Source organism: Xiphophorus maculatus, chromosome 22 (assembly GCF_002775205.1).
Source record: "Xiphophorus maculatus strain JP 163 A chromosome 22, X_maculatus-5.0-male, whole genome shotgun sequence".
NCBI classification, from domain to species: domain Eukaryota; kingdom Metazoa; phylum Chordata; class Actinopteri; order Cyprinodontiformes; family Poeciliidae; genus Xiphophorus; species Xiphophorus maculatus.
In genome coordinates this window covers 12,288,150-12,307,530 of record NC_036464.1, presented here as the reverse complement: position 1 = coordinate 12,307,530, position 19,381 = coordinate 12,288,150, and the positions used below count along the sequence as shown (strand labels likewise).

The following is a 19,381-nucleotide window of genomic DNA, read 5'->3' as shown; positions in this document are numbered from 1 at the left end:
CTGTCCTTGTTGGTGGTCTGACAAGATTAGCCGCTGCTATGTCATCATTTTCGAATTGAATTAACTGAATAGCGTCCATCCAATGCTGTTGGAGATGGTTTAAATTAAATAAAAAATGACTTGAATCTTCCAGCACTTGTGGCTTTTGACAGACAGCCAGGTCCAGAAGGGTCAGAGTTAAGGTTGACTGAATGAAAGCACATGTTTTTAGCAGCTGCTGACATGGATGTGTCTGTTTTCTTAATCATTCAATAAGACTAAACATATTTGTGAAAGAAAATGAATTATGTCAGCACTTGGAAACTTGGTGTTTATCCAGTGTATTCACACCCCCTTTACAACAACTATGAACTTGAATGTATTTTAAAGGGGTTTTATTTTACGGGCTTTAGAAGTAACGCAAAATTCTAAAAACAGGGTAAAAGGATGCATATTTTTAAAAAAGCTTTTTAAAGAAATGCTTCTTAAAATTTTTTCTATAAGTAAAAATCAGAAAAGCCTAGCCAGTTGTTTGCAGTTATACTATTTTACTCTGATTCCCCTAAATACAATTCAGAACAAAACCATTGTATTTAAAGACACAACATTACTCAACTTATATGTCTTGTTTGGAAAACACTGCACAACTTTATCCTTTTGCCGTCTACAGCTGTTGCCGAACATGACTGTGACACACACCATGCAGCACTGCTCAGCATCACATCTCCCGTTGGTGATCTACAGGTCATCCTACAACACCAGCATAGCAGAAAGCACAGATATGGAAAGTGTGTTTGAAGGCTTAAATGGGTACCCCCATCCATTACATTAATGGGCTAGGATTCAAACCCAAGACCTTCGCACTACAGGGCATTTTGTATCCTTGTCCTTTCACTTCATCATGAATTATTTTGTGTTTAACTGTCACATCAAATTCTAATAAAATATATTGAACTTCATGGTAGTAATGTGACAAAATGTTAAAATGTTCAGTGGATATAAGTACTTGTGCAAGGCTCATTACAATTCAAACTAATTGTGGAATAATTAATGAAAAAAGTAAAGATTGAAGAAGTGGTTTGTATAAAGTAAAAATTCCAGCGTCTTTACCTTTTCTAGCATGTTGCATGGCTTCCCATTGGCTGGATGAATGTAAAGGCACTTCTGATTCACTGCAGTTTGTTATTGAGTCACAATATTATTCTGCACTATGAATTTGCATTGTTGACCTTTCTCTATGTGAGCAAAGTCATAAAGGTTGTGCGCTTCTGTGGTAAACTAATAGAATTTCATTCACAGCACTTCCTGTATTTCTGACACTTAAGAAATGTAACTGAATTGGAAAAAAAAATCCAGGAATTTAAACAGTAGATGGGATTGTAAATTGTGAGCAGTAATCATGCCAGGCAACAGGCCGCAGGAATGCAAATCACGCCTCAAGCCAAAAGTTTAAGCTAGCAGGTGGCCTCTTCTATTCACTGAATGTCAACACTTCTTTTAGATGGAGCCTACATAACATCTGGGCATGTCAGCCACTGCTTTTAATTAAGTGAAATACAGTTACTCAATGTTCTGCCATGCTGGAGAAAAAAAAAGAAAACTAGGGTGAAGTGCGAAGGAAAAAAAAATTGACAGTACATATACTGTGTTCAGTGAAGGTCAGCACAGATGTGTAAATAAATATTAAACCTTCAGCTAATCTCTACATTTCCAGGATCATTGGAAGTCCCTAAGTAATCAGAATACTCCCTTGGAAGCAATTCAATCCCTTGGCCCATTTTTCTGGAAGTTATGCTGATTCTGAAAGAAAGGAAACTGCAATAACCCCCACTCCAGGTTAGTTTAAGCTTTAAAAAGGCTGAAAAATATAAAATATACAGTTTTCCGATATGCATTAAAGTGGTAGTGCACATTGAACTTTACAAAAATTCTGAATGAGTAATGATGAATGTGTTTTTGGCACAAGTGCACACCTGTTAAGACATGTCCTTTCATCCAACCTAAAATGAAACACTCAGCCATAGGAGTCAATAACCTGTTTTAACTCAGTTTGCACTGCAGAGATAAACAACAAAGGTGGATCTGTGTTGTGCGAAGGAGTTTTTTATGCATGGACAAAAGGCTAGGGTTTATGTCAAAATGGATGAAGCTAAATATATTACAATCTTGGAAAAGCTGTAAAAATCTTGAGACTTGAGTAAATATGAAGTGATTAGTTTAGATCCCATCATATTTCTTTTTTAGAGAAAAAGTCTAGTTCTACAGTTGGGAATCTGTAACAAGACTTCCACATTTTTGTTCACCGACTGTCCGCAACAAATCTGAATGAATCTGGAAAGCTGGTAAAGAAATACCCCCAAAAGCCTGAAGTTAAAAAAATGCAGCAAGTAGTATTTAGTCAATCTATGCCATACTTTGGATTTGTTTTAGACTCTAAAAACCATGAATCTTTTTCCTTCCACATCAGCTATTGACAACTTTGTGTTAGCCCATCATATGAAGTCCCAATAAAGTCATTTAACCTTAAGGCTTAAAGGTAATCATAGTATAGTCACTAAGATCACATTCTTTTTTTACTACTACAACTAGGTTTACCGCTCTGCAAGAACATGTCAGCAGTTTATATCATGCTTGTTAAACATTTATAAATCTGAGACGGTAGTCCAGCAACAGAGTGCACAACAGTGAGAGAGCTCCCAAAAGAGTACAAGGCGTACAAGATGAGTTTGAAAAGGTCTGGACGAATTACATCTGGTAGGAGTATACAGTGTAGAAGACTTTTCTTTCAGGGCTACATTTGCAAATGTTTAACAAGTTTAGGTTGATAATGTGAGTAAGAAAAGCTGTGGAGACAATGAGAGAAAGGAAAAAATGTTTCTAATGGAATATTTATTAAACATACAAAACATTATATCATTACCTGATGCTTTCTAAACACAAAATGAAGTTAGTGTGGCACTAAGATGGTTGTTGAAATGAGGATGTTCACAGAAAAATGACAGTGTTTAGATGTGGAATATTACATGAGCAGAAACTGAAATAACATAGATGGTAAAGCTCTTGTATTTAAAATTTTAACTATATACATATTTGATTAAAAAAAAAAAAAAAAGAACTATTTATGTGGCACTTTTGGTGAAATAAGTCAGACTTGAAATGACACATTTTTAAAAACACTGACAAGGTCTCACACAGAGCTCAAACCCTTGCTAAGGAAATTTATATTGTTAACACCAATTTGTATGTTTAGGAATGATCCAAAACAACAACCATCTGTCACAGAATTTACCACAAAAGTGAATTTTTGTATTAAATAGTTTACAGCACAATTTCACAACTTAAATGAAAAAGGCAAAGATGTCACAATGACTCCAGTGAAGTGTTTGATCATAGAAGATGTACAGAAAAAATATATATGTATATATATATGCCAGAGGACACAGAAGGGAAAAGATTATGAACATAAATTCAAATCATTTTGTACTAATCACTTAAATATTACAGTATTCAGTGCTATTCTTTTAAAGGGAAATAAATTAACCAAGAAAACCTTATATACATAATACTGTACATCAAATCACACCTGCAGCAAATGTGCTTTCCAGCAATTTCCATTTCAGGCTCCAAAAATTAAACTGCGTCAAAACTAATGACACCCACATGATCTGACAACCATATTTCTGTATTTTTTCAGAATAACATTAGAGCTGTCATCAAAGTACAGCACTGATATTGCGTTGAGCTTGGTTGGGGCACAGCAGGGCTTTGGCACGTTATCAGGAAACATTAAATGAACCTATAAATAAGAAGTATGAATTTTTAATGGCAAAAATATTGTAAGGCTAAGCACATGTACAATGCATTTTAAACAGCACTTACCAGGGTTTGCACAATAGCATGATTTGTTGCATTCATTTGAGCATTAAGTGGAAAAGAGCATTCGCCGTCACAATAAAAAGCAGCATAGCCCTCCGGTGCAATGATCCAATCCTTGGCAAAAAAAGTACAACAGTTAGCTTCTCTAGTTTATAGCCTGGATTTGGTTTTCCATATTCATATGATTTAATGTGACCACCATGTGGTAACTGTGTCAATATTGTTTTACAAGAGATTTGAAATCTTTGTGTCTTACCTGCCACCCCAAATCTCGAAAGCTGACATAGAGCTCATGCTTTTTGCAGGCCTGCTTTTGTTCACTTGTGTTATAGTCTAAGGGAAAAAAAGATCAACACAGAAGTAGTACAATTAGTGAAATAATGCATCATATACTAATCACTACAACTGTCAGTCGCATTGGTATAAACTCTGTATCATGCAAACACAGCTTCAGGATCGCCTTTCTATATGCATTTTCTTGTAACATACATAATTTCATCTCATGTTGAATACATGCGATCTGAGCCTCTCAGATATACTGCACATGTAATTAAAACCAGAAATTTACCCTCACTTTTTAAGGAGACGTATAACCCTTTTCTCAACAGTCTGTCAATTAAATCAGTAAAATGTTTTTTGTGTTGGGTAAGCTACAATATCCAAAATTAGACCCATTTGCAAAATGCCAGAACAATGGTTTTTGCTTACTTCAAAATCAGAAATTTACATGCATTTCCTTATCATTTGGAAGAATCACCTTTTAAACTATATGAACTTCCTATGAGTTTCCCAGAAATGTGTCTCATTCTTCCAGAAAGGGCAGAAACTGAGTCAGTTTTTTAGGCCACCATGCTCAGAAAGAACCTTCAGCTCTGCCAGTGAATTTTCTATGGATCTGAGATCAGAACTTTACCATGGCCACCCCAAAACGTTACATTACTAACACGATTAGGTCATGAAACCATGTGCAGACACCCTAAGATTTACTCAACTCAGCATGGCGAAACTCCACACGGTTCCAGTTAAAGGCAACTTGACTTACTTTTTTTTATTAATTCATGTAATAATTACTTGAACATTTGGGGGCACTCAAACAAGATCACTGAAAAGTAATGTGCCCCTTCCTGATGCAGTAAAACATTGAAGTTTAAGAGCCAGTTCCATATAATGCTGTCTGCTAAGTCTGGACTATTAAAAGTCATTGTTTTTCTATTTTTACCTTTAGTAGTGATAGTTTAATCTTTTCCTCAATCCACTAGTTTGCTTGAGTATTACTAGCATAGTGAGTTTGTTGAATAAAGTATTTGACTGCAAGTTGGAATTCTTATAATAAACTCTTGTATCTTTGAGAGAGGTCATCTATAATTATTCCCTACATATGTGTAGTATATTGATGATTTGGTACTCTGATTTGGATTTTTTTTTATCTTCTATATTTCTATGTAATTAGATAAAGATTGGTTCTCATCAAATCATTTTGTCACACTTCCAGATATTTTACATCGCTCCCGGTAATTGTATATATACAGTTGAGGGTTGCTTCTAATTATATTGAAACTAGTAATAGATTTCTTCTTAAAGGTACTATGATCAAATTAAAGCATACATTGAACAAATACTTTGATAATGTGTGCATTTTCAAATTAATTTTGACAATGCCAATAGTGGCATAGGGAATTTTGCTAAATGTTCTTACTCTGGCATTTTTCTCTCCAACTAAATAAATGTGCTGAAATTAGTGGCCGTTTGCTTTCCAGGATAACATTTTGGGGTGAAACAATGGTTTTTTTTGATGAAAGACACATTTATTTTAAAGCTTTTTACACATTTTTAAACACCATTATCAATTATTTCATATGATAAAGAAATCATTAAAAATGTTTTATCATCATAAATGCATGCTCACTGCACACCTCCAGGTTTTGGCATCCTTGATGATTCTTGTTGATTAGTTGATTTATTGCGATTGTGGTTCTTTTTCTTTCCGCCAGCAGCTCTCACAGAGCGGAGCAGTACTCCACTGGCCTTAAAGAAAGCAACGACAAATGGCTGTTTGGACTGAGGCCCGTTCCTCCCGATGATTCCAGCAGATTTTGTGTTGATGCTCCTTCCTTTACAAAACAAATAATAAATAAAAACCATTTAAAATAAATGGGACACTTCATTATTTCTTTTATTTTAAGCCTGTAATAACAATGCCTAAAACATTTGATGAGTCTGTGGTGATTTTCCATCTATGTCTATTTCTCAGAGGTCTAATGATACTTTATTTTGTTATATTTTTGTTTAATATAAAATGTTGACATGTAGATTAAATCATAAGATGAAACTCAAGCTTTTTCTGCGGCCCAAAACAAATCTGTGGATTATATAAAGATAATTTTTTTATAGAATGATCCCAAAAAATGTTGTGAAAAGCAGAATTAGCTTTGCTTACCATCCATCATTTCCACACAGAGCTGAAGACCAAAATTTTGCTGTGGGTTTATCACCCAATGGTTACTGGTGGCTGTTATATCAAACACAAGCCAGCCCCCGTTAGACGCCTGCACCTTTTTGGAGTCGAGCAAAAATGTCTCCGCATCTCTGGAAGTACAAAAGAGCAAAAGAACCATATTTTTTAATATATTAAAAAAAGTGCTTAAAAATTTTGCTTTTTAAGCATGTCTTTTCAAAGATCTGCCAGTGAGAACTATACTGAAACACATGCAGCTATTGTTGAAAAGTTGCGTGCTGTGACAAATTGCACTTATAAGGTAAGATCTGTGCCAATACTAAAGCCATTTGATGAACAAAACATTTTTAGGACAATGAATCATGTACTTTAGCTTTTGTGTATTTTACCATGAGCTTAACAGAAGGCAACAATCATCCATTCTCTTTGAGAAATTATAATTAAGCAAAACTTCTACAGTTTTTGTTCGATTCCTTTCAAGTGGCAGATCGGATAAGGCAGCAGCTGTTAGTTTTTTGTGGTTTCACGGAGTTGGTTGGAGACAGAGGTTCTCCATGTGGTCTCAATTGTTTTGGAACTAGTCATATGTTTTTCAAAGGTGAAATAAAACTCTAGATTAATTCTTTTGAGGCACTAAGTGTTGAACTTCCTCTAGAAGGGGCAAAAAACAAGTTTACCTTGTTTTGTAATTTGAACCGTTACAGTGAACATTTACTGATCGAATGACCATATTTATGAGGAAACATTTTTTCTTATTCCTTATTGAATGGTTAGAAGCACTGATCAAATAAGAAAAACTGTGGTGGTGGAAACAAATATAACGTAATGACACTTGGCGTTGCCAAAAATACTTCCCCATTTACTAAGCTGAACTCCTAATTTGGTTTTGTTTGCCATCAATTGAGTTCAGAAGCAAAACTTAGAAAGATTTGTGGACGATGTTTGATCCGCAAAGATGAGTGACAATAGTTACTTTGATTTGACAGACTATAAAGGTGTTGTCACCTTAAATGTAGGCTCCTTTCTGTATTTTGTCCAAATTTTTATGAGGATAGTGGCTTAGGTGATTCAGCAAGATGACAGTTATGTCAGTGAGTGTGTAAGCTTTGCTCTCTCTACAATCTTTAAATAACAAACAATATTGGAGATGCACTATACAGCATCTTGAGGACACTTTTCATTCTCTGTAGTTTTTGTATATCTTTTAACCAAAGACTGATATTACGATAGACGATTCCCAGTTTTAAAAACCAACATTAACTCTATGCTAAGTGATTGTATATAAAATACTTATTCAAGCCTTCCAACCATAAATGGTTATTAATTGTTTATTTTGGGAGCAAAGGTAATTTCACACCACTTGTGTGAAAGAGCAGAAAACAAAAAAATCTTATGCAGATAAGCTGCAAATATGAATCGACATATAGCAGAAAATAGCAATTTATTTTGTGGTAGTTTGCTATATTTCTGTTCTTCTTGTTTTCGCATTAATTTGAATACCTCACTGATGCTGCAAAACGCAAACCTCTCTTTGCACAGCAACATCAATTCCTGCATTATTAGAATTTTATCTTATGAACTAATGCACTCTGGAAACAAGTTTAAAGAAAAATTCAGCTTCACAATTGTTCAGCTTAGAAGCAAGTTTGCTCAATGCCATTGTAGGTTATCATTCTAGTGGTGACTGAAACTTTTACTTACTTGAATGAAAGATATTAGATTAAACAAACATTTTATTCACAATGAAATGAAGAGAAATGAAGTTATACAAATTGTTGAGTTGTAAGCATCAGTAAAGTCTCACTCCTGCTTGTGAACACTAATCAAAATTTCTTGTTGAAAACATGTGTAAAAACATGAACTCAACCCCCTTCACCTTTAAGATGGCAGAGTCCATTGACTCAGACCTTTTCAACTCCCTGGAGGGCCATATCTCCCCTTGAATCACTCACACACATTTTGGAAAGCAAATGTGGGGCCACTGTTAAGCACACCCTTGTGTATTCAGCAATGTCATACTTTAAACTTACGGAATATTCTTAAGACAGGCAGGTGGTGGGCAAAACACTGACCATGGGCTCACCCATGAGAAACCCTCTGACCCCTAAGTGTGGTACCTAATGCTTTGATTTGGGACACAGCCAGCTCGGTAGGCAACACAAGTTGAGTGACAAGTGACAAACTTTCCAATCTATACATAAGTGCTCGACTTGCTAATGGGGTTCACTTTATCCACAAACTATATTTATAAAAGCAGACAGCGCCTTTGAAGGAGACCAGAGTTTCTGATAAAAAGATGCTTGTTGTTTGTGGAAACGACAACAGCTGAGGAATTATCTGCCTCTTAAATGTGAAATAATACTGAATCAGGTCTTTGCAATCAAAACAAAAAGATACAGCTGAAATTAAATATTAAACTACACACACAAACACAAAACAAATGTTTCAATCGCTTAAGATTACTTAAATGATTTCTACCTGCTAACTGCCAATAAACATACATCAGGCAAGATAAAGGGAAGAGAAGAGTAGATCCGCACAAGTCTGGATCCTCCTCGAGTACAATTTCCAGATAGTAGAAGGTTTCACATTCATCAAATAAGCAATTATTTCAAACTATAAACACCATGATAATATCCAGCCATAATAACATTGCAGAAGAAGTTGGTTTATATCCCAGATATTACCTTGTTTATGCGAGAAAAGTGCATATCTACTCCAAGTAAAACCCAAAGATCTTGTGAAGATGCTGAATTAAGATCATAAGATGGTAGGTTATAACAAATCTTATTTGCCTAGGGGCTGAAAATTCACTCATAGACATGATGAATATTAAATGGCCTATACATGTATGGCACTTTATGTAATCCAGAGGACTTCAAAGTGCTTTACACTACATTCAGTCATTTACCCATTCATTCACAGATTCTCGTGCTGATGGTGGTAAGCTACACTGCAGCCACAACTGCCCTGGGGCAGTTTGCCCACCATCAATGGCAATGCAAGTGTCTAGCCTGGACACAATGACAGAGATAGGAAGAATGGGGGTTCAGACTAGCAACCCAATGGTCATAGGTGAACTCCTACCATCATCTCCACTCTGCAATCTTCAGCATTGCCAAAAAAAATTATCTGACTCCATTTTCATTTGACTCCTTTTGCATAGGTCCACTTTTTACGTCACCAAATAAATTACTAAGTGGCTTCAGGACACCAAAGTCAGTGTTTTGGTGTGGCCATCACAAAGCCTGATCTCAGACTTCGTAGTCAAATTTTCTTGTCAGATTTGAAAAAGTGTGTCTAAACAACCTGTTACACCATTTCTGTCAATGAGACAGAATTTCATTAATAACAGAAACTCGTAGATGGACACCCAAAACATTCAATTCAGGTTGAATGTTTGAAATATTAAATACTAAGAACATTTATTTAAACTTCTGAATTTGAAATGTTTTACTGTCAAAACTAACTTAGGCTCACAAAAAAAAACAATTGTAGGCAAAAGTGCCATTTCTTTTCTTTGGTAGTGTTGAACAAAATAAGAAAAAACAATAAAAAGCTATGATGTGCCAATAGTATGGAAGTCTCATGATATCTCTCTTTTTAGTGTACCACAAAAGATACATAAGATGTTTATGGTCTCAACAAAAATATATATTTTTGTCAAAAGGCATTTTGCAGATTTGGAGGATTATTCCTCTCATACAGTTGAAGTTCATGGAATACAAATACAATTACATGACAGAAATGGCTTTTGGATTTAAATTTCATGATATATATGATAACAATTTAAAAGTTTACTGCACTAATGGCTGTAAGGTGTACTCATAGATAAAAACTGCATACAAAATTGTTCACAGTAAATCAATGAAGTGGCAGAAAACAAAAGTTTTTATGAGTTTCTATTTGAAAGTGAAATTAATGTGAGTGTTTTGACCGATTTAAACTTACTTGTTATGATATTCTTTGATAACTTGATATATGGAAACCTTCAGAGTGATGTTGTTGTAGCGAGCGTGACTGCGGTCTTTATAGATCCTAAATTCTGCTGCGGTCACTGCCTCTCCATCTGGGATCTGAGTCAGGTCAAAACGGAACTCCTTGTAGTGTCTTCTTTGGTGAGAAAAATCTTTATCTTTCTCCACTGGGAAAAGAAAAAAAACAAAAACATTTTACGATGAACTTCTGTATTACTGCCAAGTAAATCTCAACAGAAAATATGAGTTCACCTCCTGAACTGCTTCTTGTGTTGCATGACAGAGAAAGCCAGCATGAATTGCAGACGAGGAAAAAAAAAAAAGAATATTTATCACATCTTCTTTTACATTCAAGATCCAACCCAAACATTTTGAGTACCAACAAAAGCACTTTCCAGTTCATTAAATCAGTCAACTGAATACAGGTAGCAGTTCCCAGACAGGCCCTCTACTGTGTGCCTTACTGCATTCTCCAGCCATGATGAATGGGCTGTCAGTTAAGAAAAACAGGCTGATTTCAATTAAAGACACTTTCCGCTGCTGCCAAGCAGAAAGAAAAGAACAGACAGGACTCTTCAGAGCCCATGTGAGTGTCTGCTCTGACCTCATTTCTGACCTGAAACTCACCTCCACTAACAATTCCCCAAGGAGTCGTTTGTGAATCGGAAATAAAATGAAATAGCCCATGTTGAGAAAGATTTTGAATTATTTTTACTAACACAATAAAACCTGAGCAACAGCATGAAAGATAACAAGTAGCTAGAGAGAGTGACCTCAACTGTCTCACATCCATAACTAGCACAGCAAGGAGGAATGCAGCTGAGGTCAGCGGACGTCCTGAGATTGGTGGTGATATCATGTGGGGTGTTTTCCTGATATTTTATCAAGAGAGAGCACCTGTGGTTACTTAGCACAACCAAGTCAAAGGTCAGGCTTGACTTTAAACCACTGAGTGACTTCTATCAAATTAGCCACAGGCTGTAATCTGAAGCAGAAGTGCCACTGAGAGGAAAGAGCTTTTAACTTTGAATGGCTAAAGCTTCAATAAGTTCTCTCCATGCTAAGACTAAGTTGCATGCAAACTGCTGATTAAGTAAAGTCACCAGAACAGACAATTGGATCAACTCTTCAATCCTCTTTAAGAATGCTATTCAATTATAATAAATTAATTAACATAGTTAGGCATGTTCTAGTTAATAGTCAAGGTATTCCAATTATTTAAAATGTTACAATTGCCAAAGTTCTCCTTAATACCATCCTACAGTTTAAAATACTTTAATATGCTCTGGAAAGTACTGTATAAGCTAGAATTTGATTGGACTATACTGCACATAATGCAATGCAGTGCTGTCCTTCTAACGGTTGCTGTGCACTGCTAATCAGCTAGCTGCAGAATGCAACTGCACTTTCCCTCACTTACAAGAAAGACAAATTTGGCTTAGTGGAGATTTTTCCTGTCGATAAAATCTGGGGTAGGAGATCAGCACCAGCACCTTCCTGACCCCACTAGGGACAAAGGTGTTAGAAAATGGATGGATGGAAAAACTGGGGTAGTCATTGTTTAGAAATCACAAAGTGCCACCTATCACCTTAGGAAATGTTTACAAACTAAAGTTGTTAAGCTTAAAGCAGCATATCTGTTCAGCTGCCTACTGCAGGCTAGCTATTGCAGCAGTTAACCTGATATAATCAGCTTTAGAGACATACTGTCTTACACTAATATGCAAAGAATGGCAAGAAAATATATCCTGCACAATAAGCATTGTAAGCCGTTATTAAATTTAATGGGTGTTTAGGACATATTTTTTACTTAAGTTTATTTAATAACATAAAAATAGATAAATGTTGCATAAATATTATATGTAGTCATAATAACCAATCTTTTAAAATAATTTTAGGAAAAAAAAATTAGGAAAAAACCACCACGAGTGGTTTTTCAATATTAAATTAAAGTGATTAGATCACTGTGTACCATTTTTTTGTTAATACAATCATTGAGAATTGCATACCGACTCATGGCTCATTACAGTATTAATTGCATGAAAAGAGAACCTAAACGTTTTTTTTTAAAAACAGTTGAGGACCGCCGCCGTCTTTAGCATACTGTAATAAATACAAGAGCCTCTTTGAGAACGTTACTGAAAATCTCCCAGAATGAGAGCAGAACTTTCAAGGCTGACAGCGTACATGCCCGGGTAGAGTGGTAAGTGGAAACAGATGGCCTCAGACCAAGGTGAGGAATTATTGTTTCAGGCAATGCTGCTCACATTCACTTTTTTGACATTTTTTGCTCTGTTTTCTGTAAAATATAATTTTCTACCCTGATATGCCAGCACTATGTTACACCGCAAGAAGTTTATATTTCCAGGGATTTTTAAAAATAGTATCTTTACGCTCTGACCTTCTGAGTAATTCACCATGTGGTTGAATTATCCTTACAGGGCGACAGACAAACAAATTTGCCAAATGGTTTTAGTACTCTGTAACAATGTAAGAACCTCACAAGCAGGCATCCATCAATATCACCGCGATCTCTCTCTTTTAACAACAGGAAATAATTGAGATCAATTTTCTCAAGGTCAGACAGTCATCTGATAAGCTGCTCTGAACCACTGGGTTCAGAGTTGCAGCTACCGAACAAATACAGTCATTAATGCTGTTTTCATTGAAAGGTGCACAAATCAAACTGGAATGTTAGAATGTATGATGTCAAACTAAAAAGATTTTTTTAAAAAAATCAACCACCAAGGCTTAAATTTAAATGGTGTTTGAATTTTACATTAAAATGAATGAGTGAAGGAGAAGGGAAGATTCTATTTTATAAGTGATTTATGTGACCTGTTTTCAATTAAGCCGTTTATGCAACAGCTTATATTGGCAGACACACAGCGGGATTTCCAACAAAAAATATGTACCACAATTTTTCGTACACATTAGTAAATGTGGATAGGAGAATTTTCATTTGAAAATCTGAAATAATTAAAATTCTTCAAGAGCGTATGAAAAATGAAAAGATAATTCAAATTGAAACTAAAAACGAACTGCGTCTGTTATCTGAGCATGGTTGAAAGTTTCCTATTTTTTGTTAGTCATTGTTAACTTTTTAAATTGATTCGTTACTGCACGGGCCAGTCAGACACTCACCTAAATTGACAAAGCTCATAACCAAATCAGCATCATTGAGGAAATTGGTGTCGTGCGCCGTGGTTAGTGAAGGACTGTGCCCCAGCAGAGGGGCCGCTCTGTAGGGCTGCGGCACACGGGAGTAGCCGGCGTGCTGCGGGTTGTAGTAACTTTTCTTGGAGTGCCCTTGAGCTTTGGCACTGAAGCTCTTCCCTACGCTCCGGTTTAACACCGCCACCCCTTCCTCCTCCTCAACGGCCATGGCGTTGTATAGGTCGAGCATGAAGAGCGGTGCGGAGGACGCCTGTTTTCCGGGAGAGAAGGGCCTCGGACGGTGAGGCAAACCCAGGATGGAAAGGATCTCTCTCTGGATCTCCCTGCGCTCGTGATTGCGCAACCTCCTGTAAATAAAGCTGGAGTGCACATGGTTGTCAGTGAGAGCGCATTGAGCGCAGGAAAGAAAACTCAGACTGCTCCAAGCAAGTGCGAAAAGTGCGCGGCCCAGAGGAGTACAAAGCGCTGTCATCCTGGCAAATTGCTCTCTTAGAGATGAGGATGAACTACATTGCAATCTCTGAGGGAACAAAAAAAAAAAAAAAACAAGAAAAAAAATTCTTTAAAAGTCTACAAACACGGATTCATAAACTTTCCATAAAAAGAGAGGAGCCACAAGTTTCACGGTAGTAAGACAGGAGTCTGTTTTGGTACAAAGTCTGCAGGAAAAATCGGTACTCCTGTCCTGTGCGAGAACTTTGTCTGGCAGCAGGCCCGTTTACTCCTCCAAGGTCTATCCAGATTCTCCGAGTATTTATGAAGCGGTGACCCCGTCCCTCACCTTACTCCTCTGACATGAAAAAAAGGTAGGTACGCCCAGGATGTCGAGGGATTATACGTTTCCAAGTGGATGAAATGTGGTGAACTGTGTCAAAAATAAAAACAGAGGAACACTCCAGTCATGCCCCGGCTCGTATATAATATATATATTTATTTCAGGAGAATGTGCACTAACTGGGGCTACAGTTGCCCTTTGGGTCCATCCCACACTCTGTTCTTGTTTTCGCATCCTCCTCTAGCGGTCGCAGTAAAACTTCAGCCGGGTCCCATGATGAATGTGGCGGCTTCGGATTGTAAATGGAGACACTTGAAATCTGAGAGCCCAGTCTTAACGAGTGAAAGAATAATGACAGAGTCTTTTAATCACCTCAACTTAGTGAAGTCAGGGTGTTTATAGGTGAGCGCTCCAGCTGCATTTAATGCTTTTGATCCTACTGTAAGTACTTTAAACGTAGAGGAATTCAAATTAAGTGTTTTGTAGTTGTATACCCATGGCACAAAACGTAATAAGAGTTCATTAATTTGGTGAACTATTAATCTAACGGTTACACTGAGCTTTAAATATTTATTGCAATGAAAAGTATTTGCAACAAAAAGCATGCAGAAAATGCATTCTGGTTGCCCTAATCAAACAAGCAATCACGAGGAAAATCACAAAGCGACATTAGAGTTAGACACAAATAAACTTTCACATGGAGAAAACGTTTAATTTCATTTCTCACTGAGCTGTTACCCTGCACTGACATCTAGTGGAAGCTAAAATACCGTCATCAAGTCTGCAGTCTCCACTATAGTTCAGCTGCCTAACAAAAGTATTCATATCCCTTAAAAAAAATACTCACCCGTTCCCCACATTAGAAAAAGTGATCTTGTTTGAAACATCAACACAAGTTACAGAAAACTGTGAAGCAGGAGAAAAACCATAACCAATTTTTTTATTTATTATACAACTGAAAATCTGAAAAGAATATTGTGCATGTGCATTCATTCCCCTTTAACCTGAAACCCATAAAATAAATCACGGTTACTACAAATTAGTGGAATCTTGGGCTCCATTAATCTGGTCTTCATGGAAGAGTGCCAAAAAGAAAGTAATTGTTTAAAAATATCATGACTTGTTACTTCTTAGGGAATATGCATGCTCCTTCTTACCTTAACTTGTTGCTGCAACACCTGAAATGTCTCTCTATTGAATAGAAAAGACTATTCCATTCCAGAGGTCTTCAAATCCAGGCCTTGAGGTTCAGTAAGTCCTGTGACCATGAGATCCTAAATCTAATGACTGAATCACCTCCTCAGTATGCAGCCAAGTTCTCCAGACTCTTGCTAATGATCTCGTAATTTGACTCAGGTGTGTTGAAGTAGTGACACATCTGAAAGTTGCAGGATATCACCTACTGAGGCCTAGATGTGAAGACTTCTATTCTATTCTATTCTATTCTAGAAGAAGTCCCATTTTCTGTTTGCACAAATTATGTAGGGCAAAGGAAAACATCCTAAAGACCCCACTTGCAAAATGGTTAGTGTGTGGCTGAACACAGACTAAACAAACACACACTGTGGTCAGACTTTATGGTTTATGGAAAAACCATAAAGTCTTTCTTTGCATGTAGCAAAAAAAGTAGTTTTTTGCTACATGCAAAAAACTGATATTCATGGATGCACAGCTATAGTGTAGAATTAGCAGAACTCTAAGTCTCTACATGTGCACAGCTGGTAGACACACAAAATACCTGCAGCTATAACCGCAGCAAAAAGTAATAATATCCTTTCTTTTTCACTTGATGAAAAAAAATCTAAAACCTTGCATCATTGTACTTCCATGTCACAATCATGCATATTTTTGTGTTGGTACATATGATCCTAATAACATGCTTTAATGTTTGTGGTTGTAACCCGACAAGTTGCAAAAACGTCAGGGAGTGTGAATATAAGACACCATAGTCAACAACTCCAAATGCACCTTTGGCAGTTGAGTTTGTCCAGTTTTCTGACTTAAAGGTTTTAAGTGGAAACATTAGATGGCAAGCATTTTGTTTTTAGCGTGTTTGCCAGTAACACTTCATCCTTTTATGCTTTAAAATTCACATATATTTGTGTATGGGTGGATGTGTGTGACAAATTAATTTCCCAAATTGTTCTAAAATTTTAATTCTATTTTTTCGAAAAATGACAAAAACGTACAAAAGTTACAAAATATCTACATTACAAATATGTTAAAGATGCATCACTGCTGTAATGCACAGATATTACTCTTATAAATAACAATACAATACCTAATACAGAAATTAAAACTGAACCTGTGGAGGGGAAATGAAGTAAAATGTCAAAAATGTCACTTTTTAAAAATGTTCCATCCTAAATATAAAGAGGTGACATCTTAAAGACTTCTAACTGTTGTGGGGAACAGTCTAATTTTATCTCAGAAAATACACAATATAGCTGCTTGAAAAGGTTAAGAAATGCTCACAGGAGATGATAATCAGTAAGACAAAATCAAAACATGCCAGTATTACAGAAAAGGTATGTCAAGATTAACAACAAAACATGTAATTCATATAACAGTTTTATTTCGTTTCAAACTTTAAATAGCACCCACTGACAGTGTTGTGAAGTTGGTAGAAACAGTCATGCACTGAAGCAACACCAGGGGGCACTAAAGGGAAGTGTACCAGCCACAAGACATACAAGATTTCAAGGTGCTCAGATGGAGGTATTCAAATGAGCCAATTTTCAGTTCTCCTAACACCCTGAAAACCTCAAGAATAATGTTAAAAGACAAAGAATAATAATATTATTCATTATATTCAATACACATATTAAAAAAATATACAATGATGAATGAGATCACAAAAAAGTTGAAGAGGTACTTTTAGTTTTCCTGGACAGAGAGAAACTGTAGAGATTAAATCTTCCTGAGAATGACTGTTTGTTCCACATCAGCTTGAGATTTGAGGCGTTAGTGACACTGCAATCCATCAATAGTTTGGGCCTTTGCTGAAGGAACTCCTTCTCATTATACTAGAATAGCACAGGGATGGGTCACATACCCCGGGATGGCCAGGAACGCCGGGATTACCTGGTTTACCCTCTGCTCCATTTTGACCAGGAAATCCAGGCTTACCAGGAGGACCTGGTTTGCTGTACCCCTGGGGACCAACAGGCCCTGTCAAGATAAAAGCACTGAGCCATAACAGTTGCAATAGGAGACCGATGAACACAGGTATCAGGGCAACAATGCTGGTCAGAACCAACGCACAAATTGCAACACCATAACTTCAATCCCTCCAGAATTTAAATGATCTCATTTATAATTGTTGTCACAAGCATTCCTTGGCTACCTCGCTTTTGTAGCTTTTCACAAAAGCGTTTTGTGAAAAAAGCTTGGGAAAAGGTTGCACTTTTCCTCGCTTTTCACACTTCTTTTCATATTTCTTGATTTGGAGCATGGAAAAGAATAAACATCTAAGAAAGACCTTAAAACTGGAAAAACAAGTTGCAAGTATTTGTTTTTCATTCTGCTGGATTGAACTCAGGTTATAAGTTCAGCTTCAAATGCTAACAGAAGAAGCAGGTGTAAACCACAAAAACATGGTGCAGAAAGAACATTTAATTGAAAATGACATTAAAACTCAAGCAAGCTGTTGCACAGCTGATCAAAAGTTTAACACCCCAAAAACATAGCTAAAAATATCAAAAACAAACTCAGTAGTGAGTGGCACCCTCACTCTTGCTGATCACTTCAAGAATATGCTTAGACATGCTTGATGTAAGTGTTTCCATTTGGCTAACTGTAATGTTGATCCATGTGGTGAAGATAGATTAGTGAAGGGCATCTGTGGATTAGAACTGTCTTCCATTTTTGCGCACCACCCTTGCAGTCCATCCCAAACACTTTCAATAGAATTTGTTTTAATAATGTCTTCTCTTTGTTTTTGTTTTTTTTTTTCTCCTTCTTTTTTTAACATTTTGAAAATGTACTTAAAATCTGGCCATGGTCACCTCAAGAAATGTGAATCTTTGTGATCTCTTCCCAGTCTTTGTTTAAGAGTGGATAACTGTCTCAAACAACAACCCTATGTGCACAGTTGAGGAAAAGTTGTAAGACTAAACATATACAAGTTAACATATACATTTAAAATGTCGAAACCTAAGCATATTTCCAAGATGTTCTGTCAATAATGCTTTAATGAATGAAAAGCAACATTTTCTTACCTGGTGGCCCCGGAGGTCCCTGATCCCCAACCATGACTTGACCAGGGCTCCCTTTCTCACCTGTGTAACCCGGTTCTCCTGCAAACACCATTCTACCTTTAGAACAAATGTAAACGTAGTTTTTGTACAGCACATATTCTACTTTTACCTTTCAGCCCAATAACCCCTGGACGCCCTGGACGACCAGGTTGTCCTCTGGAACCACTAAGTCCAGGAAGACCTCTGAGTCCTTGGGGACCAGCTGGACCTTGTGCACCAGGCGACCCCGGTTGGCCTTGACATCTTGTACAGCTACTCTGCTGGTTGCTTAGCAGTAATAAAGGCAGCTCACCTTGAATCAGAGACAATAAAGAGATTTTACATGGTGCAGTAGTGTAGAAACAGCTCATTGATTAGTTTGTAAGGCTACTCACTTCTAAGAATGTCTCTGCAGATTTGCCGAATGTGACTGTCTGACATTTCACTTGTCTATAGTAGATCAATATGATTTGTTGGTCATCACTGCATGTCACAACGACTGAAAAAACATTCTGTTTTCAGAAAGTGTCAAACTTACAGATCTGCCTTCGGGTCCTTGTGGCCCAGGGGGGCCTGTGTCCCCTCGCACCCCTTGGGGCCCAGTTGGCCCTGACTGACCAGGTTGTCCAGGCCGTCCCATTTGACCTCCTGGCCCTCTCTGCCCTGGATCCCCTGCTGTCCCTTTCTGGCAAGAATACCACCCTCTTGTTAGAAATGCATGCATTTACACAGGTGGTGCTGATGTATATTATTAAATTTTTCTTCATCTCAACATACCTCCCCCTTGAATCCCACTGGGCCAGGTGATCCCTGGTAATCAGAATAAGTCATCAAAGACATTAAAAATCAATCTACTTCAAAATGCACACCAACCGACATGATCCTGATTATAGGACCGAGTCAA

At 36.9% G+C, this 19,381-nt stretch overlaps 2 protein-coding genes across 2 annotated transcripts in view; both read right to left on the bottom strand.

Moving 5' to 3' along the window:
- Positions 1-2,850: 2,850 nt before the first annotated feature.
- Positions 2,851-14,932, bottom strand: bmp5 (bone morphogenetic protein 5). Its single transcript, XM_023327810.1, has 7 exons — positions 13,432-14,932; positions 10,262-10,454; positions 6,293-6,441; positions 5,769-5,966; positions 4,112-4,188; positions 3,859-3,969; positions 2,851-3,775 (listed from the first exon to the last, which is right to left on the bottom strand). The coding sequence occupies exons 1-7, from the start codon at positions 13,934-13,936 to the stop codon at positions 3,626-3,628; spliced, it is 1,383 nt and encodes a 460-aa protein (XP_023183578.1). The 5' UTR covers positions 13,937-14,932; the 3' UTR covers positions 2,851-3,625.
- A 1,322-nt stretch (positions 14,933-16,254) lies between these two features.
- Positions 16,255-19,381, bottom strand: part of col21a1 (collagen type XXI alpha 1 chain) — a 48,199-nt gene continuing 45,072 nt past the window's right edge. The window contains exons 49-54 of the mRNA XM_023327820.1: positions 19,255-19,287; positions 19,016-19,162; positions 18,873-18,927; positions 18,608-18,790; positions 18,460-18,537; positions 16,255-17,410 (exon numbers count right to left, since the gene is read on the bottom strand). Of these exons, the coding sequence (XP_023183588.1) occupies positions 17,223-17,410; positions 18,460-18,537; positions 18,608-18,790; positions 18,873-18,927; positions 19,016-19,162; positions 19,255-19,287 (684 nt within the window). The 3' untranslated portion in view covers positions 16,255-17,222. The remainder of the gene's footprint in view (positions 17,411-18,459; positions 18,538-18,607; positions 18,791-18,872; positions 18,928-19,015; positions 19,163-19,254; positions 19,288-19,381) is intronic.